At 50.3% G+C, this 24,899-nt stretch overlaps 1 protein-coding gene across 1 annotated transcript in view; it reads right to left on the bottom strand.

Annotated features, from left to right (window-relative positions):
• LOC118577896 (regulator of G-protein signaling 3-like) overlaps nucleotides 1-24,899 on the bottom strand; it is a 49,341-nt gene that overhangs the window by 6,189 nt on the left and 18,253 nt on the right. The window contains exons 2-10 of the mRNA XM_036178552.1: nucleotides 22,450-22,500; nucleotides 19,805-19,863; nucleotides 18,744-18,838; nucleotides 17,689-17,757; nucleotides 9,798-9,858; nucleotides 8,590-8,680; nucleotides 8,022-8,077; nucleotides 1,433-1,514; nucleotides 178-283 (exon numbers count right to left, since the gene is read on the bottom strand). Coding sequence (XP_036034445.1) covers nucleotides 178-283; nucleotides 1,433-1,514; nucleotides 8,022-8,077; nucleotides 8,590-8,680; nucleotides 9,798-9,858; nucleotides 17,689-17,757; nucleotides 18,744-18,838; nucleotides 19,805-19,863; nucleotides 22,450-22,500 — 670 coding nt within the window. The remainder of the gene's footprint in view (nucleotides 1-177; nucleotides 284-1,432; nucleotides 1,515-8,021; nucleotides 8,078-8,589; nucleotides 8,681-9,797; nucleotides 9,859-17,688; nucleotides 17,758-18,743; nucleotides 18,839-19,804; nucleotides 19,864-22,449; nucleotides 22,501-24,899) is intronic.

The raw sequence follows: 24,899 nt of genomic DNA, 5'->3' as shown, positions 1-24,899 counted from the left end.
ATCAACATTCATCGGAGCCTGAACCTTCCATTTCCAGGCCAAGAAGCGGATTCCCTGAGGAGCGATGTAAATTGCTCACAGCTGGGCAGAGAATAGAAGGGGCAGAGTAAAGCAAGGCAGTGTGCCCGGGGGCTGGGTGGGGAGGAACGCCACCCGCCGCCCACTGCCCCCTGTCACCGGATCTCATGCGCCAGCTCCACACATTTCCAGTGCTCCACGGGTCTCTCATTCAGCTGTAGCACTGTGTCCAGCTGCTGCAGCCCTGCTCTCTCTGCTGGGCCCCCTGCACGGACAAAGAAAAGAGCCTGGAGTCCTGCGCTGTCCCAGTGACAGTGGGCAAAGATGGCCCCTTTTCTCTGTTGCTCTGACTGAGAAAAGAGGTGCTCAACTAGGGGGCTGTTGGAGGTAGCACTCCTTGCCCATGTCTCCTCTTACCCTAGCTGCAGCCCCGACCCACCACTGTGCCCCTCCAAGGGTCTCCTGGAACAGTGAGGAAGTGATATCTTTTTTGGTGGAGGAGGGGTGTGTGTGTGTGTGTGTGTGTGTGTGTGTGTGTGTGTGTGTGTGTGTGTGTATGGGAGAGGGAGGGAGGGAGGGAGGAAGAACATATGCATACATGCATATGGAAGCCAGAGGACAGCCTCTACACAAGTGTCTTTCCTCAGGCACTGTCTTTTTTTTTTTTTTTTTTTTTTGAGACAGGGGACGGGGTCTCTCATTGGCCTGGGACTCATGAAATAGTCTACTCCAGCAAGTCCCAACCATCCTCCTTTCTCTGCCTCCTCAGAGTAGTATAATTACAAACATAAGCCACTATGCATGCATGGCTTTTTCTTTTTTTTTTTTTTTTTTTTTTTTTTTTTTTTTTTTGCGTGGGTTCCAGAGACCAAACTCACGTCCTCGCCTTTGCAAGATGAGTACTTTACTGGCTGAATTAACTTCTTATCTCTGCTTGGTTTGTTTGGTTTTGTGGTGTTGTTGTTATTTGTGTGGGGTGAGGGGCAGAGGCTCATGATACAGGCCAGGCTAGCTTTGAACTTCCAGTATCTCATTCCAGAATCCTCCTGCATGCAGGAGCTACAGGTATGAGCCACCACACCCAGCTAGGAAGTGGAGAGTGGGCTTGGAGACAGGATGAAAACTCGTAAGTGGCTTTCATCAGCCATCACAATTCAAGTTTAGTTCCTCTTCAGAAACCACCAGGAATCAAAAAGACAACACCTATTTTCATTTTGATAAAACAAACGAACACAAATGGGTCTATTTTCATAAACCTCAGATTCATCTATGGGTCATTTAAAAATATTATTCTTTTCCTTTTGGAAACCCAGACCCTGATCCAGTGTGAGGCCCACTCCAGCTCCAAACTGTCTGCAAAGTCCAGTTGTCTTGGGGGGGAGGGTAGGACTGGCATCCTTTGCCATTCACTTACCAGAATCCACAGCCTGGACTCGGACCGGAGAGTCACAGCAGATGGTGAAGCCAAAGCCATCTTTGCCCCTCGGGATAGTGATCTAGAACACAGCCCTGCCCAGTTACCCCAGAGTCTTTGAAGCTGGGAAGCCTCTAAACCCCCCCACCCCCAGCCACCTTCCTCTCCACAGGAACCAGACCTGAAAAGGAGCCAGCCAGTCTCTCTCTGCTCCTATCTGAGACCCAGCATCTTGACACTGACTAGCTGCTAAGAGTTCATGTGGAGCAGAATTGAGTGGATCTGGGAAAAGGATCTCTTGTGGCACTCACAGCCCCAGCTCTTTACCCAAGAGCCGTCTGAGTTGTATACTCCTCTCCCCACAGAAGACCAGCTGCCTGCCTCCCGCCCAGCTTCCCTTCCCACGGAGGTCTTGGGATCTGGGCGCAGGGTTTGCCTTGTGCTGGGGACCCACAAATAAAGCCAAGCGGGTGGCCATCCTCCCAGAGCACAAGAGAGGGAAAACTGGGACATACTCTCTCAGCCTATGGCCAAGTGTCAGGGGAAGAGTGCTGGGGTTCACAGCAGGCTGGAACAGAGCCTCTAGGCAGCCAGGAGAGTTCCCCGGAGAGGAGGTCGGCACAGGCAGAGCCAAGGTCTCCAGGATAAACCAGCACTAGCCATGGGCTTCATTCTGCCTGCAAAGGGCTACGTGTATCGGAGGGCCCCAGCCCCAACTTTCAGAAGTTCCATCAAGGGGTTATGCCATCCGGATACTCTTTGCAGACCGGCATTCTATAATCCAACTCCTGCTGTGCGGCATGTACTGCTGAGGCACATGGGACAGGGGCCCCTGGGGAGTGGCACCTGGCCTCTGGCTACTAGAGAGGACAAGCCCACACAAATCTTGCCAGAGAAAAGTAGGCCATGACAAGCAACAGAGGAGAAAACAGGACTGTACAGCAATCAGGCCTGTGTGACCCCGGACACCACGTCTGTGGGTGGCAAGAGTTCAGCAACGGCTTGTCCCTTAGGGGGGTGACAGCATCTGACCTAAAGAATGTTTACATCTGGGGCTTCAGAAATGATTTAGTGCAGTGGTTCTCAACCTTCCTAACACTGCGACCCCTTCATACAGTCCCTCTTGTTACGGTGAGCTCCCCATCACAAAATTACTTTGTTGCTTTGTAACTATAATTTTGCTACTGCAAAGAATCGTAGTGTAAATATCTGATATGCAGGATATCTGATATGTGACCCCTGTGAAAGGGTCATTAGACTCCCTACAGGGGTCAAAACCCAAGGTTGAAAACACCTGCCTTTGCGGTTAAGAGCACAGCCACTACTCTGGCTAGTACTGGCACCTGAGTTCTAGTCCCAGAACTTCCATGTCAGGTGGTTCACAATCACCTGTGACTCCAGCTCCACGGGGGCCCAACACCTCTGGCCTTCATGTGCTCATACCCATGCACACATATAAACATAATTTAAAAAAAAAAAAACTTTTAAAACAAAATCTTCAAAGAAATAAAAAGGATGCTTCTGTGTGCAGCATGGCCCATTGGCTCATTCCAGATGATGAGATCAGAAAATGGCCTCAGAGGGAGTCCCAAGATACCCTTAGGAGAGGGAAAGGTCCGGGTGACTCCCAACAAGGCACAAAGAAAAGGTCTCCCGGCTAGGAAGAAAACAGTTCAGTAAGCCTGGACTAGGTCAAGGGCATCAGCCTTGTGCAGAGCCGGCTGTCTCTTGGAGCTGGGCGCCTGTATTCACCTGATGGTACCCCGAGTCCAGGCATAGTGAAGGGGAGCAGGCAGGAGCCCAGGGCGACCAAAGGTCCCCGAGGCTCTGCTTCCCACCAGTCCTGGGCCTGGATTCAAAGCAAGTTTATAAAACAGGAAATCTGACAGACAAGGGGGAGGGGAGGGGGCAGGAAAATACCCTGTTCCCATAAGAATTCTGGGAAAACACACAGCCAAGACAGGAAGAGAAGGGCAAAGTGGAAAGAAAGCTAAACAAAGCTGGGAGTGAGTGTGGAACCCTGGAAGATCAAGACACCTCTAGCTGCCAGGCCACGAGAGGCCCAGAGAAGACAGTGGGAGCCACTGTGTGGGACTAACAGGGGACTTACAACCCACCGGCCACGTCACCCAGACGCCCTTCCAGCCCTGCCCCAGGCCTACGTCACTGGATGCTGAGGATGACTCCTCCTTTCTGGAGCGTGAGCCCCAGCTCCCTGGTCTGAAGGTGAATGTGTTTCCACATTCTGGTGCTCTAGTCCAGGCAGGGACAGGAGCCTCTTCACCTCCCTGAGTGTCACCCCAGAGAACAATCCCGTCCCATTGGCAAGCAAAGGCGCGGCAGGCAGGAGAGGGGATATAAAGAGAGGAGAATACCGCCTGGCTTTGTGGGAGAAGCGGCGGACTGCCATGGAGGCAGAACCGTACCATCATGATCTCTGATCATGCATGCAGAGGGTGGTGTCCAAGAGTCTGTCCATCACCACATCCTAAGGAATACAGCTTCAGCAGGCCCATTTTACAGAGAAGGTAATCAAGGCCCAAAGTGAGAGAACATTCCCCTACCCCTCCTCTCTGACCTTGGGCTCAAGGAGGGAGACAGTGTCTGACTCTCAGCAGCTCCTGACAGGTGCCCTTCCCGGGGTGGTTCCTTCTCTTGCCTGTCAAGGGCAAGCGGTGCCCTTGCTCCTGTGTCTCAGCCATGCCAGCACCTGCCTAGTCTCTGAAGTCCTGTCACACCTGGACTCCGGTCCCTAGCTGCCGCCCGGCGGCGGCGGCGTTTCTTGACCCCCCCCCTGGAGACGGGCGGCAGGCACAAGCCAAGCACTTTATAGGGGTCATCCTTTATTTCACGCACGCTTGTCCCTATTCGTCACTCCTGTTTTGGGGACAAGAGACTATGAAGAGTGGCAGCTGAAGGGGGCCACGCTGGACTAGAGTCCTGGTCCCACAGCAAGTTCAGTGCACCCCAGCTTCTAATGCGGGGGACACCTTACTCCACGTCCATGTGTGTGCCAGGTTCCACTCTGACTACCAGCACATCCCAGTCTTCTGGTCCCTTAGCCCAAGGACACCTGGGGTTTCATTACCTGCCATCTGGTGCTCACCCCGCCCCACGGGGACTGTTCAGTCCAACCGCAGGGAAGCAGGAAGCATAGGTTGGGATGAGTAGGACAGGACCTGAGAGCAGAGGAAGGACGAGAGGAACATCTGGATACCCGAGTGACAGAGGCAGGTACAGGGACCCCGTGGGCATCTCCATGTGACCTGCACACTAAGAAGTCCTTCTTCATGTTTTAGCAATCAGAAAATTAGTGTGCTCCCTCCAGCTCGGACACCACAAATCTGGGTATCTGTTGCCTTTATAGCCAACCCATTCCTAATGGATAAGGAAGAAAATCTTAGCAGTGGTGCTCACGCCTTTCATCCCGGTACCCAGGAAGCAGAGGCAGGAGAATCTCTGAGTTCAAGGACAGCCAGAGGGCTACACAGAGAAACCCCATCTCAAAGAGAGAGAGAGAGAGACAGAGACAGAGACAGAGAGACAGAGAGACAGAGAGAGAAAGAAAGAGAGAGAGAGAGAAAGAAAGAAAGGCCTAGTTCTAGAAGAGTCTCAGGGGTGAACGTCACCCTCTTCCCTGCCTCCCAGCCCAGGAGCTAAGAGGCAGACTCAGCAAAGTGGACTCACTTCAAGGCAGCAGGGATGAAAACATATGCATACACAAAATACCCTATCTCACACAGAAGCACACACCAACACACACAAGGGACAACATGGGTATGGCTGCCCACCAGAGACAGGAACGTCAGCAATACTCTACCCCCCAGAGTCCCTCAAATTCCTGGCCCAAAAGCCATTGGCAATCTCAGATTTGACATGCCTTTTTACAAAAACAAAAACAAAAACAAAACAATCACTTCCTTCCCAGATGATAAAAACAAAAACTCAGCTAAATCATCTCATCAAGGGTGCCAGCCAGTGGTTAGGACACACAGAATTGGCCTCGGCTGCCTGTAACATGGGCGTTAGGTAGCAGAGAAGGCCATGTGTCCAGCCTCTGCCTCAGACCCCCCCACACACATATCAAAATGTGCCTGCAGGGGACAGAAGAGGGCACAGAAGGCCTCGTGGAGAGAGAGAGATTCTACATGGATGAGCCCCCATCCCTGACTCCCCAAATCACACAGGACCCCAGAGGAACCAGGCACCCACCTGCCGGTAGCGGCGTTCTGAGCACACCTTGCAGAGCCCATTGAAGCGGTTCATGGCTGCGGATCCTGCCTCAGCTGCCTCCCCATGAAAACCCAGCTCTCCCCCCAGCCGCGGGAGCCCGCACTGCGCCCCGTCAGCCTGGCATGACCGCCCTGGGAAGCCCGCCCCACAGAAGAATGGCAGGAAATCACCTCTCACCTCCCCGAGCCCTGTCTGTGCTGTGTGCCTCTGCAGATAAGCCCGAAGGCTTCCTGAAACCTCAGAATGACAAGGAAGGGAGAGAGTTTTATATTCAAATTCCTGTCAACTAGTTAGTATTCCTCGGGCCTGGCGGGGAGAGGGCGCCTTTGTTCTGGCTGCATTCTCTGCCCTGGGCCACTCTGTGAGTCCAGTGTTCTCACAAACACCCCTCACCGCCTGCGAGAGAGAAACTCAAGCAGAAAACACACGCTGCTGCTCTGTAACAGCACACCTCCCTGCCAATCCCAGGGTCCCCAGGAGCAAATCCTGTGGACTAACCCAGTGGGGACAATCCGGGACGGCCTAAACACCGTCCGTACCCAAGTCAGGGACCACAAAACATCTGGAGATTGATGGGCACTCCGGAGCTACTTAAAAAGTCAGCTTCTTCATTCACAAAAGTGGGCTGTGTAGAAGGGCTGATGGCACCCAGATGTGTAAGTGGGATCCCAGCCACGGGGGCACCACCCTCCTCATCTTAACAACAAAGAAATGGAAGCCGAGAGTGGCTACAGCTGAATGCCAGGTTAGAACCCAGGCCCTGCAGTCAAGTTCCTTGTAGTTCCAGGATCAGGTCTTGTGAGTGGCCCAGAGTGAGCCCAGACCCCTCTGCCCTCTCAGGAGCCCCTGGGAAAGCCCATCCGCTCACTCATGTTACTAGAACAGAGACAGTCCCTTGGTTTTGGTTGCTAAGTGATCACAGGTAGGTGACCTACATCTCTATGTCTTTCAAATGGATTCGAATAAGCAAACTCTTATTTTCCCAAACCTCTGCCAATCCCTGTCTCTGCTGAGCACTATAGATACCTTTCGGGTGTATCAGTCCCCAAATCCAATGCACTTGAGAACAGAAGCCTTAGGGACATGGGGTAGTCTGCAGAATCTAGCACAAAGTGGGTCTTTCACAGACCACCTGGAGACCTACAATGTTGATGTCCAAGTAATTCCCACATATGACCAGAGTGGCTCCATAGTCACTCTCCATCACAGACAGTGGGGGGAAGATCTTTGGAAACTATCCCTGAAGCTAAGGGAAGCTTTTAAACTCCATGTGAAACCATAGGAACCACATCTGGCAAGTTACCCTAGCACTATAATGGGAGCTAGACATTTGTACGAGGCAAACTGAAATTACCTGACGTGAAATAGAAGCTGTAGTTCAATTCCTCAGGCTCTCTTGCTACAGCCAAATGCTCAGAAGCCACAGGCAGCAAGCTGATACTATGTTGGGCAGTGATATTCTCAACAGTGTTCCACAAGGGCTGAACCAAGGCTCTTTCCCAGAACCCAGTGCCAGGCTGGGGTCCATGCAGGTGTGTATGACCACCCCATCTTGTGTGAGGGCACGGATGAGTGCAGCCAGTGGAGAGGTTTCCTAGATTGCTCAAGGAGCATGCCCACATCATGTCTTCTCAGAGACAGTATGGCACAGTGCACACCCTTTTCAGAGGCACTGTCTACCTCTTGCTGGCTGTGTGGCCACAGTGACATATAACCCATGGATCTGTGTGTCCCCTTATCTGTAAGGTGGGGTGGTAGAGTTAGCTCACAGTAGCACCAAGGGGATAATTCGCCCCCGGGAGTTTGATTTTCCTTCTCCTCGTTAAAGAAAACCATGGCTCATCATGACAGGTTCTCTAAACTGAGAACTGAGTGAACTTTGGACAGGTCTTCCACATCCCTATAAAATGTTCCTCTTCAGATTCAAAGCTGTTAGGAAGCCAGAAACCCATACCTTTCAGGTTCAGAGTCATGGCTACTCTCCACCCCAGCAGGCCTCGCCTGTGAAGATGGCATGGCCATGGTCCTAGGAGAAACAGGGGTTCTGGGGACCTGGGGGAAGGCAGGATTCTGTTTCTAGGGGTCAAAAAACTCTGCAAGATCCAGTCACCTGTGTTTCCTGGATCTCTCCTACCCTTGCAAAGGCCATGAATAACTACATATAGGGCAGTGACATACCTTTCCAATGACACACCTTAGGCAAGCCAAGAGTCCTCCCTCACAATGCATGACTTGCTGAGTTCCAAACATCAAATGCTACCTCTCTTTCACAGCCACTTCCTGGGTCAAGAGGGAACCAGAGACCCTGGAGCCATGCCCAGGTTCCACCAGTCCCAGCAGGAATGGCCCCACCTACCTGGAGTTTCTCCCCACTCTCAGGGTCCCCAACTCCGGGCATTCTCAACAGCATATCTGGAAGGTGATAGAGCTGAGTCAGAAAGTTCCTATGGGCAGGAGGGCCCATGCACCCGCCAGGGGTGAGAGTGTCACGGCCATTCTTGGCTTCCAGAGAGAAGGATGCCAAGGCTCGGAGCAAGCAGAGGCTCAGGAGCCAGGGCTGTGAGGGAAAGAACAGGACTGAGGGGGCATGAAATCCAAGCCCTGAGCTTGGAGTTAGGCTTAAGGCAGACCCTAAAACCATGCCTGCAGAGGTGAGATCCCCAAGGTCAGCAAGGCATCACAGATGAGATACAGAAACTGGGAAGGAGACACTTGGGAAGTAACGAAGCTTCTGTGAGTGAGGCAGGGGACTGATCTGTGTGAAGCCAGGTGGCACAAACTCTGAGGAAAGCTCATCATATGGGAATAATGTCCTGGGCATGGGGCAGCCTGTGGTCCTACAGCAGCTGGAAAGAAGCCCCAAGGAGATGAGATTCATGCTTCACTCATTAAGGGTCAGGGAGTTTCAAGGGGCTTGTACACACCTCTCAGGGGCTGGAGCCGCCGCCTAGCCACCTTGAGGTGCTTGGTCCGGCCCAGGTCCTCCCCTAGCAGATAATACCAGCCACTGATCTCCTGTTGTGAGAGAAGGAAGGATATAGTCAGACCAAAGAGGCAGAGGGAACAGGTCAAGGTACCACTAACCCCTCAAAAACAAAACAAACAACAAAACCTGCAGCTGGATATCATCCCTCAGATGCTGATGGTCCAGCCTTCCTGCCCAAGGCTACCACCTATACCAAGAAGCCTTCCCTGATGCTCTGGACAGAACTGGTTCTCCCTGGGCCTCTTAGCCTGGAGAATAACTATGGACTTGCCTGCCTCCTGCCTCCTGCCTCCTGCCTCCTGCCTCCTGCCTCCTGCCTCCAGCCAGGCTCTTGGAGGTACCTAATATTGAGCCTGGTAAACAGCAGTAGGTGCTCATTAAATTCATGTTTACAGAACAAAAAGATAAGAGTGAAGAGCAGTGGAAAAGGCCACAAAAGCAGATACTCAAGGCCTCTGTGCAGTCTCCACGAGGAGCACCTTCTCTCAGTCCTCCGAGGGGATGGAAGCCAAGGCTGCAGCCAGGAGACCCGAAGGACCTCCACACAGCCATCTCGTGACTCCACTCCAGGACACAAAGCTATGTGGCAGGGACACAAAACAGGCCACGAGGACATTTTCAAGATGTGGAGAAGAAGTGTACCCATCCCTATTCAGAGCTTCTGGTTTGGGGCTGCAGTGCCTAGAAAGGGCAGGTAAGCAACAGTGACCCAAAGGAAGGGTCCTATGAGCCCCATCTGAGAGGGATAGCATCAATGCCAGTGCTGCCCCCTCCTGCACCCAGAAGACAGATCAGGAGGACCCTTGTAGAGTGGCACTAGGGGTGCCAGTTTCCTTCACCCAGAGCAGGTTAGGGGTACCTACATCCCATGGCACTTGACAAAATACTTCATGGCATCATGGCATCCAGCAGACTCAGCACTTCCTAGGGAGCCAAGGGGCTGCCAAACTGCCCTCCGGAAGGGAACCCAAACCCTTAGCCAGCCCAGTGACAATAGCCCCCTATAATTTAGGTTGCCAAGGCCTGCCTCAGTGGAGCAGCATGTGTCACAGGGAACAGCTCAACCCAAGCATTGGCAGGGTCAGCATGACTGTACGAGCCAGGGCCTAGGGTGGCTATTGCTCCTGAAGCTTCCTGCAAACTCACCTTGTCCGGAGCCAAGAGGGATCTCACCCCGAAGCTCATGCAGCCGATGAGTGCATGCTGCCTAGGAGAGGAGCAGAGAGTGAGTCTCCTGCTGTCTGTTCAAGGAAGTCTTCTGTCAAATGTTCCGCAGTCTACATGTGGCTTCCTGAGGGCACCTCCACCTGCCTCTGTCCCTTTGTCCTTCCCACTTTGTGAGGTGGCACAGTTCTACTCAGTTTCCAGAGGAAGACACCAAGCTTCATTCGTCCCCTTCCCAAGGTCACAGAATACTTCGTAGTCAGTTCTGAGGGAACCCAAGCATCCTAAGCCTGGGCAGATGATGCATTCTCTGACGCCACAGGAGTTCTTGAATGTTTTAGCTGTTCTGGTGCTGGGTAGGTAGAGAGGACTGTCCCCATCAGAGACTCTTAGCCATCACCTCAGCTGGGGACATGCAGTAAGAAGAAAGTTATGGGGCCTCAGCTCACATAGCTTGGCCTTGCATCCAAGCAGGACCTTAGCAGTTCTCAGATGGCTGGAGACCAAGTTCCAGACATACCTAACACACAAAAGTCACAATGACCCACAATGACCTGTCTGACCTGTCCGTGGGACAGGCAATCATGAGCCAAGGTCAGGCCTCATACATTGTCAGACTAGGGTTCGGGTAAAGCTCAAGCTGGGCTTCTTGGGTAACAGGAGTTCAAAGTGCCTAGAGAATGTTCAGCCACCAGGAACTTATTAACATCTTTTAATAAGGATGGTACCGATCAATGCTAATAAAATGCCAAAACTTGCTACTGAGAAAAGGACCCACACAAAGCTGTAGTTTCATGGGAAACAGAACCACAAAAGACAAACAACGGCTGTGTGTGGTAGGTGGGATTGTTTGCAATTTTGATTTCAAATCTTCACAGGAACAGACATTGCTTTTGCAGTGTGGAGTGGTGTATAAATGTATTTTTAAGGACCTCTATTGTACAGCATTCTACTTGACCCTGATACTTGAACCATTTGTGAGTTTTGGTTTGGTTTTGTTTTTCTTCTCTTCTCTTTCTACAACTCAGATTCCTTTGTAGACTGGTCTAATTACTATCTATTTATTATTTTTTTAAAGGTTTATTTATTTATTATGTACACAGAAGGGGGCACCAGATCTCATTACAGATGGTTGTGAGCTACCATGTGGATGCTGGGAATTGAACTCAGGACCTCTGGAAGAGCAGTCAGTGCTCTTAACCTCTGAGCCATCTCTCCAGCTCCTAATTACTATCTAGAAACACCACACCTAGTTAGACTGGAGCATAACACTGGCATCCCAGTTCGCACTGTCTGTAGAGCCCACGGAGATGGAGGATTTTGTCTGTCCTGGAGGCACAGTGATAAAGCAAAGATGAACAGTAAACTCCCCGCAGATACACCTCCCAGGAGGCTGCTCTACAGGGGCCAGGCCCGGGAGGCAACTCTGAAGAGTACAGCATCAAAGAGCTGCCCCAAAACCTGCCTGAGATTTGAGCTGTAGAGCTCATGCCTAGATCCAAACCAAACTGGTTCAAGGCAGCGTCTGGGCACTGGAGCCTGGGGAAAGCTCTCCAGGGATTCTGCAAGGCACCCACCCACGGTCAAGCGGAGGTCAAGAAGCCTCCATAAATACATATTGTTTGGATTCTCCGGAAAGGGTGGCAGCTTGCCACCTGATAGCTTTAAGCATAACAAAACTAGCTTCTCCCAGGCGGCCAAGTCAAGTGAGGGGCAGGACACAGACGCTGCGGACTGGTCCTCAGCACTGGCCACCCACCTACCTATTCAAGTTCTAAACCACGGCCACAGGACTGGGGCCTTCAAGTTCATCCAGCTATCTCTCCACAGCATCACTTGGCTACTTCTCCAGCTGTGGCTCATGGTCTCCTCCTCCTCCCTGTCCCCTCCTATCATTAATAACTTGCTCAAGGAGGATAACGCAGTCCCCCCAAATAAGACATCCCTTCACCTTCCTGCCCCACTGTTCTAAATAAATATTCTTCCCTCCTGGAAAGGGGTCAGAGCCGCACTAGCAGGTGAGACTGCCCCCAAGAAGCAATCACCCAGATAGCCGCCAGTCAAAGACAGCCTTTGCAGGCTCTACCAACGTGCTCCTAGCAAGTTTGTTCTCATCAGCACATTTGGGAGAGCCTTGGCTGGTAGTGAGGTGATGCACACTCGGCACTCATGCTGGCCACCGCTGCAGATGTTCCCATCTCCAGGCTGGGGCTTTAGCTGTAATAAACACTGCCTCTCCCTACTCTGCTGTAAGTGGAATTTTTATTCCCTGGTGCTTAGAGAATGCTAAATGGTTAATAGCCTCCCTCGAGCTTTGCTTCCTGCTAAGGGGCCTCCAGTGATTTCATGATCATTCAGGCAGAGTAAATTGTCACAATTAATGTCCACAAGCAGGAACCTCGCTCTGAGTGTTCTTCAATTAGCTACTTCTGAAGGCTGCTTTTGAAAACCCTTTGGAGGAAAAACTGCTTATATAAGCAGCCTTGGCATATAGCAAGGTACCAGCCAGCTTACCAACTTGAGCCCATGCAGGAGAGGCTGGCAACTTCCCTCTGTGAAGAGGCTCTGGAACCACGCCTTGGTCACTACTGATTGCCAAGGCTTCAGCTCCAGGCTTCTGCACTCAGCAAAGGCTTGATAAATGGGGGAATCCATCATGCCCACGGTTGGCAGGCACTGGGCAAGAAGCCCCAGTATGAAGGAAACAAGACAAATAGGCAGGAATTTCAATGGCAGTTCAAGACGGCAATACAGAGCCTGGCACAAGATGGATCGAGATTGACAGATGAACAGTTCGGGGCAACAAATTGGGAAGGCGCAAGAGGCAGCTGGGGCTGGGAGGCTTGCAGGAGGTCGCAGGAGCAGAGCCAGAAAGGATGAGAGGGACAGCGTTTCAGAGAGGGGACCAACCAGCACAGAGGCTCAGAGGTGACTTTAGGGAGCACACGGCAGGACAGTGGTCAGCCTCCTGCAAGGCAGGAAGTGCTATGTTTTGGGGAAGGCACACTGATCTGCTCATTCAAGAGCCTTGAACTATTTCGTATCACAGGGTTATATAATGTAATCTTTATTTCTAGTTTGATGCCTTAAATTGAGTCCATGACTTTCTATTCACTTTTTTTCTTTGGGCTACTTACCCATCACTGGTCACAAGCTTTCTAATGTTAGGCTACTATACTTGGCACGGAGATCCTGTTTGTCAAAGGGGTAAAGGAGGGGCTGTCCCTAGAGTACCGAGGGCAGGGCCTGCCACACGGCAAAGCAGACCTTCCATAGATGCAGTGACTTACCATAGACAATTGCATCCTTTAATTTTATATCATATATATGTATAGAACTTTAAAACACCATTAATACCCATCTACAACAGTTTTCTGCATTGATGGGTCAAATGTCTGTCTTTCAGAGGAACAATTACATCTTTCTCCAAGGCTGTTCTCTGGCTACAAGTTCAGAAAGTGCTTTAAACAATACTATAAACTTCAGTTTGCCTTTCTGCTTATTATCCAATAAGCCTCCAAACAGTTTAGCTCTGTGTTCAAAGTGCCTGAGGAATTAGATGGACTACCATTTTCTGAGTGTGACTATGTCTTTATAATTCTGTTTCTTGAGAAACTGTCATATATATATATATATATATATATATTTCTGATAAGACATGCAGTGGGGTTTGCTTGAAAGCGGTCCACTGGAGGAGGGGCAAGTGGGTGGGCAGAGAGAACGGTCAACCACACTTTGATAACAGATGCACTGGGGCTGTGAGTCTCTGGGGGTTGATATCCGCCTTCTAGCTTTGCATATCTTTAAAAAGGTCTATAGTTTGTTTAGTTTAGCTTATCAAACTATTTTATGAAGGTAGCTATAATTTTTAATATTCACAGAACTTTGAAACTGGAAAAAAAAAAGCCACCTTAGAGATGCCTGCATTTTACAGACAAAGAAACTGAGGCCCGGAGCTGAGGAAAGGCTGGCCCACAGTGGCCCAGCCAGGGAGAGTGGTTCTCCTTCACAGGCTCAGTGGTTCTCCTCAGCTCCTGCCAAGGTGCTGACATACGCTGACATCCACAGCTCCTCCCCAGGATGCCGTGTGTCTGTGATCAGTGGTGCCTGTGCACAGGTGTATACACGCACGTAGGCCAGAGGACCATGTCAGGTATCCTGCTCTGTTGATCTCCACCTCATGCCCTCAGGGCAAGGTCTCTCGCTGAAGCTAGAGTGAGGCAGGCAACTAGAAACCCATTCATCTTCGTGTCTCTGACCGCCACTGTGCTGGCGGTAACAGGCTTGTGTGCTGCCACGCTTGGCTTCTCATGTCGGTGCTAGGGATTCGAACTCAGGCCCTCATGCTCACACAGAGAGTGCTCTCACCACTAAGCCACCATCTCCCCAACCCCGCCTGGACTTCTCTGTACACCCTCCCGTCTCCAGTGGGAATCCACAGCCACCACTAGGAGGCTCTTTCCTTCTTGCTGACTCCAGGTGGCAGAATGTGCCCACTGCACATCTGACTGGCTGGTTCATACAAAGCCACACTACATGTGTTGGAACATCTCAAGGTTGGAGGAGCAAGCCACTGGAAGGGAAGGGGAACGGCTCTGGGGTCATCATTTGTCACCTGCGGGAGGCGGGCCAGCGCACCGTGATGTGACAACAAGCACGGACTTGCTCTCTCACTTCCTGGATCTGCAGCTGATTTTTTTTCCTGCATTCCAGCTGTGTTACTTTGGACAAGTTATAGAACCTTTCTGTGCCTGTTTCCTCTCCCATAAAAGAGCAGAGTGAGGATTAAATTAGATAAGGCATGCCATGGGCTTAATGTTCACGCAGAATAAATGCTTGTTAATATAACCTCAAGGTCTTATGCCTTCAGAGGCCTTTCAAGAGAAAGACAATCATAATTCTCACCCCTCCAAACCTGCGTTAAATGAGATAATGCATGGGAAATGCTTTGTAATGGAGAACAGTTCAGAAAACTTGCCTCCCACCTTCCATGATGGGCTTTCACATCGGTAAGTTGTATGTCTGTCCTTCAGAGAAACACAATTTGATTTGGGAGCATTTGGCAGAGCCTGTGTTTCCTGGAGTTGCTGTCTGTCTGCTCAGAGGCCTCCTCTGGTCGATAAAGAAGAGCCGGCTAAGAACCCTAGGAGGCTGAGAACAGCCAGCGTGGCGCTGACAGGCTCCATCTGCTCTGCAGGCAGGCCTGCCTGAGCCTGCCCCAGCCCTCTTGAGCTTAGGGCTGGGGCTCTGACCACGAGGCTGGCTGTGTTTTATTTAATACGAATCTCACTTTCCCAAAATAGGCAACTGGTGGAGACAGTGCCCTGATCAGGCGGCCTCGCTGGGGACTGACTCACTTTCCCCAGCTTTACTTTCTCTTCCAAAAAACGTGACCCGCATTGCCGGCTCCCCTGGCAGCTCTGCCTGCCTGCTTCCCATGGAAGGCTGAGCTCCAGCCCTCACCTCTACCAGGAGCTTGCTGAGTATCCCTCTGCTTCTCTGACACCCCTCCAGGCTCCCTTAGGGCTTCTGATGCAGTTTACTGACCCTTCAAAGCCAGGGCCTGACACTCAGTGTGTCCTGAATGGTCCATTTCATCCACTCCATACATGCACTACCAGCAGACACCACTGTCTCAGAGATGCTTTAGACACCAGCATCTCACCTTCCCTTTCACACACTGCTGGTGACACCACCAACCACCCAAGAGGTATATCTGCCCCTTCCTCCTGTTCGCACAGCTAAGTACCCCATTCAAATATGGCTCCCATCAATTCTCTCTTTCACCTTGTCCTGCCAAAGACCTTCCCGAATCTTAGACCTATAGCAAGTATCTGCACTCTCTTGCCAGGGTCTTCAGGTATGTCCCCAGTGGCCAAACAGCATCCCAAACACCAAACTGGCTTCATCGGTTGGTTCATCATGGGGCCTTGTTTAAGTGTAGACCTCCATTTTCTGCTCGTGGAGATGTGGGTTAAGCCATCTAATGTGGTTCCTGGGAACCTGTGCTCTTCTACACAGGTGCCCTCGGAGACTCTGATGTCCAGCTGGGACAGAGGACCACCAGCACTAAAAAACAAACAAACAAACAAACAAAAAAACAAACAAACAAAAAACAAAACAAAAAAAAAAAAACCACCCTTCTCTAAAGAGGACCACCCTTCTCTAAAGGACCTATTGATCCACCTGGCTGGGCCTACGCCAACTCCATCTCAGTTCTGTTGAGGCCTGCTTTGCACCTGATCCTCCCCAAACACTGGTAAGTCCTTAGACACCACCTCACTTCACAAACCCACACTCTCCACTCTGTCCTTTGGAGCCAGGAGGCAATAAATGATAAGGACAGAACTTAGATACAACTGTCTGTCTTCTCTTCCCAGCTCCACTAGCCACTGTTTGGGTGACCCCAAGCAAGGTCTAACCTCCCTGAGGCTCGGTCATCAATTCTGGAAACTTAGCACAACCTGCACACATGAGATAACGCATTCTTGGCTAGACTCAGCTCAGCACCCGCAGGTGGGGCACCTGTTATTGGTGTGGTACCCTCTTCCCCACCCATACCCTCAAGTCTCTTTCTTTCACTCCCCTCCAGAGAGCTTCGTGAGTGCTAGCACCTAGACTGTTGGCTGCCAGGAAGCGGCAGCTGAGTGGACAATGAAAAAATGGATGATGAGGTGAGTAGTACCGTGAGCATCACTCTGTGATGAACAGTAGGTTCCCTCAAAACAAAAACTCTTCATTCTCAAGGTTAAATGGGACCCCTAAAAGAGCATAGTAGCTACTGGGATTTATGTTTCTAAGAAGAATCCAGGAGTTAGGGACATAGATCAACTGTAGAATGTTTGCTTGGTATGTGCAGGGCCCTGGGTTTAATCTCCAACACGGTGCATACACAAAAAGCATTCAACCTCAAAAACATTTTCCAGGTCTAGGCTGGAAAGCTGAGCTGATTTTCACTCACATGGGCCCTTGAATTCAGTTCATTCAGTTCTATTCTATGCCTGCCAGACAATGTTACTAGTGACCAGGTCTCCCAGATTCATATAGTGCCTTTGTGAAGTGAGCCCCATGCTGCTCCTGCCCGTTTCCTTAGCAGCCAATCCTCACACTTGCCTACTGCACCCCGCCCCACACTTCAACAGCTGCCTCTCATTTTCAGAACCACAGCTGCCTCCTTTGTCTCCCCCCACCTATAAAATCAGCCTGTTTCGATATCCCCCCCCCACCCTGCAAAACTTCTGCACGCCTAAAACCAGGCCTCTTCATGACAGCCTGAGGCCACCCCAACCAGCCCTGCTTCCTCATGACTTTCTGCTTACTCATGCCTGGCCCAGAATGCCCCTTCCTTCTCTCCTTGTCTTACTCTCTGCCCATGAAGGCCTCCCAGGCACCTTCCCACACTTACTCTTTTTCATTCACCCCTTTCTATTTTGTGAGGTTAGTATTCATGACATGTGTGCACTGGGTACAGTGGTGATTCAGAGCAAAGTAGGCCCAGTGAAAACAGGGCACAGAGTCACACGGAACTGGCTTATGTGTATGCTGTCACCGTAATTTATCTCCGGACAATGCCTAATGTCCCTTCCTGGGACAGTGGGCACCTCCAGAGCAGAGTCTCATGTACGCCAGTTGGCATCCCTGGGGAGGCTTAAGCCCTGCCTTTTTGATACCTAGAGCTCACAAATATTCACTGACCATGGCATCTTGGCCTCCCCTTGTTCATCTCTTCCATGTGATAGGGTCTCAGGGCGCCAGCCTCTACAACTCTGTATAGTCACTGCCACTTACTTATCCCAAAGGCCTTTCTCCCCTACTGCATGCTGGCACCCCAACCCAGGGAAGGTTCTTAGTCTAGCTCAGCAGGTCCCCTCACCTGGTCTCACTGGCCCTGTTCCACACGGTCACCAGAAGACGCTTCTGATCACCCTCCTCTGGGACAGGGCTAGGAAGCAAAGCAGAGCGTTAGGAGGGCCCAGCTCTGGGCCGGGCTCACAGAACTGGCCACGATTTCAACAGTTGAGAAGGAATGTACAAACGGCTAAATATAGTGCCATAGTGTGGGAGAAGAGTCCTCACGTGCACAATAGAGTGTATACTATATTGTTAAGGACTAAAAGAGGGCTGGGACACACCATTATGAAACAATCCTGTCTTATAAACATACACAGAGGTACACGCCCACATGAACGAAGGGCTCTGACGAGAAATGCAGCGAGGCTATCCGTGTGAGCAGGAAGGCTCGGGGTATTTTCTATTTTCTCCTTTTTGTTCACCCGTATTGTCCAATTTTGCATAATATGCAAAATTATGTCATGAAGTGAGGAGGAAACCAAAATATTATGATTCATTCTCACTAACAGGAAAAGACTAAATGTCCATGACCTTCCCATTGGCCCCAGAGTGCCCAGAGATGGGGGAAAGAAATATTAGTAATCACAACAGCAGCAGCAGCAGCTCCCACTCTGAGGGGCACTGACCCATGTCCCGCTTAAGAGTCCCCAGCTCCCCTGGTGGGAACTATTATTAACTCCATTCTACAAATGAGGAAGCTGGGGCTCAGGGAGGTTAATGAGTTTAGATAAAAAGGGGGGGCGAGCAGGTAATAGCACCCCTCAGCTCGGAAAATTCCTTCTGTTGAAGATGAAAACTTGGCCAGAGGCACAGTGGGAAACTGGCTACTCTTCAGGGGGGCTGCCAGCCCTAGTGACTGTAGTTAGGAGAACCAGCCAAGTGATGTTATTGCTGCATGCCTTACTGCTGGGCCCAGGCCAGGGATGCAAGGACACTGGATGGAGAAAACAAAGGCATCCTTCAGAAGCCACTGTGTTTTTCTGCTTAGATCTGAGTCTAGATCTGGCAAACAGAGATCTTTCCAGACAAAACCTCCCTGCCTCTCCCCTTGTGAGCTGAGCTGCTCCTGACTCTTACAAGAAGAAGTGCTCGTGGAAAGCTGGGTCTCTGCAGTCTGGAATGGTCTGCGTCTTCTGACAGCATTGCTGATTGTCTTCCGGGATCAAAGAGATCTTGAGTGAGAAAGTGAGAACATTAGGCATTCACAGAGCCATATCATCACCTAAGCCTGGCAGCCAGCTCTTTGTGGCTCCAAACTAAAAGCTTCCCAAGGCTCTTCAAAGCATCCTGTGAAGAGGACAGAGCAGAGTCCCCATCACAAACAAGGGCCAATGGGATGGACACCAGGACAGGGAGTCGTGGTGGTGGTACCAAGAAGGCAGGTATAGGTCTGCTGAGACAGAGTATCACTGTATCATCTCTACTCTTGCTTCAACCAAGACGATTTCCCCAAAGCCAAAGGCTCCTCCCTTCTAAGTCCCCCAGAAGCCTCTGGGCATTCTGTTCCCTCCCCAGGAAGCCTCAAGGCCATGCTTTCACTACAAGACTCCTTTTCCCCTGCCTCAGGCAGCCAGCCTATTCCTGTTTCTCTGGCTCTTGGCAGGAAGGGCTTCAGGAAGTAAAGGGAAGAGAGCACCAGGCCTGCACCTGGCATCTTGGCTGCCACACTCTGGGATGTCCCTGGCCTTTGGCTTCCTGTATCCTTCACCCCCGTGGTCCACTGCATTCACTGCAAGGGTCTAACCCAGAAAGACCTTGCAGCCCTCAGAGATACCCCTTCCACTCTCCTGCCCAAGTTTGACTAGGTTCTGCCTCATTTTGGTGGGAAAGGGGACAAAGACGCTGCTGCCCACAAGGAAGCTAGTGTGTCAGTCATCAGCATGGTCACAGGGCCCACTATGTGGATCACCAAGATCACCCATAAGAGTCTAGCTCTTGTTTAAAGCCCTAGGGAACAAGCCAGTCAAAAAGCAAGGGTCTAGGCCAGCATAGGACCTCATAAACGACCAGAGACCCAGCAAATGAGGTAGTAGCCACTACCCCAGGCCCCAAACCCACAGGTGTGCTAGGGCCTTGAGACTCTACTCAGAGACATGGCTCCTCAGTACCTCACACCAGCCTCTAGTCCTAGCAGATACCTTCACGTAGGGATCACAGGCGCCAGGCTCTTTGCTCATCAGGCCTTTGCCTTCTATAACTAGAAAAGAATTGAAAGGTTACGGTGAGTGAGTGAGGATATGTACACAGCACAGGCGTATACTCACTGATGGAAGGATCTGGAAATACAAAGCATATCCCTGGGCAGTAGGACTCTGATCCTTCATCCTGGTCTCTTGGTTGACATGCTAACTAACAGTTGTTACTCCATCTCTGCCTAGTGTATTACCACTCCCCCACGGCTGTGCTCTGGCAGCACAGGGGAGCTTACAATGCATTCAGTCCAAGCCGTCACTGAGTGGGGGAAATGTGGCTGCCAGGAGGACCCAAAGATACAAGAATCACAGAATCTTGTGTAGAATCACAGAGCAGTGGGAATGGCAGTTAGATTAGAACCTATGTCTCTTGATTCCCAGTCCAGTGCTCTCTCTACCTTTCAAGACAGCCTCCAGGAATGGGAGCCCAAGCTGCATGGGACACTGTGCAATGCTGTGGGCACTGTCACAGAATGGTCCCAAGCTCGCAATCCGGGGGCAGGCAGGCAGGCAGGCAGGCCGTTCGTGAAGGCAGCTGCACCATTCACTAGCCATGTGTACTTGAGCAAGTAACTTTGGCTTTCTCAGACTGAGTGCTCCATTTCTTCAAGAGTTAGTGATGATATTCACTGCCATGACACTTGTACTTTTCAAATAAACGGATGTTTCTAAAGTGCTCAGGAGACTGCCTGACCAATAAGAAACAGTTCTACAAAATGTTTGCTAACTAAAAAGAGTGAATAAGGGCTAGGGTGTGGCTCTGTTAGTAGAGCATTTGCCTAGTAGGTATGAAGCCTGTGATTCAATCACTATCAACAAAACAGAAAATTAATAATAATAATAATAATAATAATAATAATAATAGACAGGAATAATAGGTTAAATGCTCACCACAAAGGTAAGAATTGCTCTCTGACCTGATACCCACAGCAATCAGGTAATAGGTCTAACAGAACCCACATCTCTCATTTTCTTTTGTGTTTGGTTTAGTCGAGGCCTGGGTTTGGCTCACACAGAGCCCCAGTAGACTGGGGCAGGAGGCCTGGGAAGCCAGGCTGGAAGGGATGAAGAGCTGAGGCTGGGGGAGAGCCAAAGCAAACTGCACAGGACAAATGGTGTGGCAGGGGCCAAGATGCGTTTTGCAAGAACTGTTTGCACAGCTGGAGAGAGACCCTGGCAGGCCCGGAACACCCTTCTTTTGGTCCTTGGGAACTTCACATTGGGCCCCTTAAGGCCAGGAGCAAAGGACCTCAGGCGCCTGCTGTTCTCTGTTCTGTATCCTAGCTACTGTTCCCCGAGAGTATATTCTTCCCCTGTAGGGTGTGGCTTTCCTGGGAAGGATCCAGGCCTGGTGACCTCCTGGGTCTTCCTGACTACCAGTGGCAGTAAGGTAGCCCTGACCACACCCTCGCTGCAAAACCATCATGGTGGAGAGACCAAACTCATGGTGGCACAATATGGCCAGGCTATGATGAGGACCCCACACAGGGAGCAACAAACAGTCCCTGGAAGTGGGTAAGGACCAGGGGTCACTCCTGGGGCAGGGGGAGCAAATCCAGCCTTCCTTCCTGAGGCCCACTGATGTCCTGGGTCGGCACAGTTCTTGCAAAATCAGAGGGAGGAAAGGTTTGAATTCAACAAAAGAGGAAGGTTACTGCAGACACATAGCTCCCCGTGTCAAGACAGAGAGCACTGACAAGCAGCGTGCAGTCCTGAGGAGTGCAGCTTGTGGTAGACAGAATGGGATGGAGAGGATCTTGCACAGCAAGAGCCGGGAAGCCTAGAGAGGCAGGGAGGGCCTTCCACGCTAAGCTGAAAAGTCCAGACGTCAAGGGCCACAACAGAAGCTTGGCAATACTCATACACCGGGTGGAAAGAAGAACAAAGGGATTAAGTGGGCAAGTCACCTCCTCCCTGGCAACCCACAACGCCACTTAGACACAGGGAAGTACTTCTCCCTGGTGCCCACAGCCCCTAGCACAGTGGCAATGCCCAACCGCTAACTTTGCAGTTTATGGCTTTCATCTTATCTCACTAGACACCTCTCCTGTGAGCTGGGTGCTTTACCAATATAACTCACCTAATCCTTGAAACAACCCGGGAGTGAGATGGTTGTTATTACCAGCACTGTGTGACAGGAAAACTGAGTTTGCTCAAGTTTACTTAGAAAGCAAAGTATCAGACCCAGGACTCGGCTTCTAGTGGCATGGCTCCAAAGGCTATGACCTTAACCATAACACTGTGCTGCCTGTCATTGTGTGAATAAACAAAATAATGAGGATTTAAAAAAAAAAAGGCAGCAGGGAGGCTAGGAAGGCTTTTCCGCATTCCCCGCTGTGTCTGGCCCAAGTGTAACTTAGATGTCTAGAGACAGCTGCAGCCTGCTGGGAAAACGGGCCTGGTTGGCAGACTCCAGACTTCAGAGTGAGGACAGACACTGGGTCTACAGAAAGTGTCCCAAGTGAGCACCCACTGTGTCAGACAACACATGGCAGGAAGGACACCATAGTGACACCATGCCCTGTCCAGCTCCAGGAAGGAGGAGACCAACCCTCTCCTCCCTTGGTGAACCTGCACATAGCCATACTCACTGTGCAGCAGCAGAACCCGATCCTGGGCATCAATGGACAGCTTCAGCTGACCTAAGAACAATAAAAGAAACACCTTTACCTCGGCTCCTGGTCAGGGAAACTAGTCATGGTGGTGAAGGAGCGTTGTGTTCACGAGAGGTCATCCAAAGACGTGCGTCATCTCTGATTGGAAGGGGCCTCTGAAGCCACCTGCTTCTGCCTCCTCTCCCCATCAGGAGTGCCTTCTGCAGTGCTTCCAGCCCAACAGATGCCATTCTGGTGATGGGGAACTCATCCCTGCACTGGGAGAGAGCCCAGGCAGACAGTGGACAGGGTCCACATTGGCAAAGACACTGTTATATTCTGCCACAGGAGGGCCAATTGCCTTTGCTGGTAATATACACTGGGATTTATATGTCCGTACTCTTCAGTCAGGTGCCTGCCTACCAGGACAAACTACACATATATGCACACAGGCTACTGAATAAAAGGAAACATAGAAACTTGTGGTGCTGCCTATGAAATAATCTACAGCTGTACTGGGGGATGGTATGGACTGGTTCTATGTGGCCTGGCATGGGGATATTATTGACAAGGTTTTTTGTTTTTATTTTGTTTTTTAGATTACTTTATGTGTGTGAGTGTGTTGCCTACATGTATATCTGTGCTTCTTGTGCATGTCTGGTGGCCCCAGAGGTCAGAAAAGGGCATTGACCCCCTGGAACTAAAGTTAGGGATGGTTATGAGACACCATGTAGGTGCTGGGAACTGAACCCAGGTCTTCTGAAAGAACAGCAAGTGCTTATAACCAATGAACCATCGCTCCAGCCCCAACAAATTTTTAAAGGGGACAAATTGCAAAGCAAAACACCTGGTGTGTATGCATGAACATTAAAAAGGATACCAAATTAAAAACAGAATTGTCTGGAGGAAAGCGAATGGGAAATGGATGGAAGTAGTTAAGAATTCCAATTTATGTTGTTTTCCAACTCTTGCTGTTTTTCACAATATAAATGCATCCATGAACAACAAGATTTTCATAACTAAAATACTCAGGAGGTAGAAGCAGGAGGATCTCCAGTTCACGACCAGCCCTGGCTATACACAGCAAGATCCTGACACACACACACACACACACACACACACACACACACACACACACACACAGATCATGTAGCTCAGTGCTACAATGTTCACCTAGCATACATGCAAGGTCCTGAGTTCAACTTCCAGCACCAGAAAGAAAGAAAGAAAGAAAGAAAGAAAGAAAGGAAGGAAGGAAGGAAGGAAGGAAGGAAGGAAGGAAGGAAGGAAGGAAGAAACAAAGAAACAAACAAAGAAACAAAGAAACAAAGAAATAAACGAAGAAAGAAACAAAGAAACAAACAAAGAAACAAAGAAAGAAAGACACCAAAGAGGGAAAGGAAAAGATGATAATGGATCTGGGATGGGAAGCAGGTGAAGAATGGAGACCTGAGTTGGGTGGTTGTTTGTTTCTGGCTTCTCTCATTTAAAAAAAAAATTATTTAACTTTATTTTTTGTGCACTGGTATGAAAGTATCAGGTCCCCTGGAGCTGGAGTTACAGAAAATTGTGAGTCGCCATGTGGGTGCTGGGAATTGAACCTGGGTCCTCTGGAAGAGCAACAACCAGTGTTCTTAATGAGACTTCAGGTTCAGAGGGAGAAATAGTTCACTGGGCAAAGCGCTTGTGTGCAAGTGTGAGAACTTGAGTTCAGACCCGAAGAACCCACATAAAGCCTGGCACAATAGTGCATCAGTAATCACTGTATTCCTATGAGAGAGAGGAGGTGGATACAGAATCCACCAAAGCCTAAAGGCCAATGAGGCTGGTGTATGCATTAGAAGACATCAAATGTCTTAGTTAGGGTTACCATTGCTATGATGAAACACCATGACCAAAAGCAAGTTGTCAGGGAAATGGTTTATTTGGCTTACAGCACATAGTTCATCATTGAAGGAAGTCAGTGCAGGAATCTGGAGTTGATACAGAGGCCATGGGGGGTGCTGCTTACTGGCTTGCTTGCTCCCTCTGGCTTTCTCAGCCTTTCTTTCTTTCTTCCTTTCTTTCTTCCTTTCTTTCTTTCTTCCTTCCTTCCTTCCTTCCTTTCTTTCTTATTTTTCTTTTTTTTTTGGTTTTTTGAGACAGGGTTTCTCTGTGTAGTTTTGGTGTCTGTCCCGGATCTTGCTCTGTAGACCAGGCAAGAACTCAGAGATCTACTTGGCTCTGCCTCCCAAGTACTGGGATTAAAGGCATGTGCTACCATTGCCCAGTACCTCAGCCTGCTTTCTTTTCTTTTCTTTTTTTAAAGATTTATTTATTATGTATACAGAAGAGGGCACCAGATCTCATTACAGATGGTTGTGAGCCACCATGGGGTTGTTGGGAATTGAACTCAGGACTTCTGGAAGAGCAGTCGGTGCTCTTAACCTCTGAGCCATCTCTCCAGC

This window comes from Onychomys torridus, chromosome 2 (genome assembly GCF_903995425.1).
Source record: "Onychomys torridus chromosome 2, mOncTor1.1, whole genome shotgun sequence".
In the NCBI taxonomy this organism is placed as follows: domain Eukaryota; kingdom Metazoa; phylum Chordata; class Mammalia; order Rodentia; family Cricetidae; genus Onychomys; species Onychomys torridus.
Note: the sequence above shows the minus strand (reverse complement) of the source record. Positions and strands in the feature narration are given on the sequence as shown.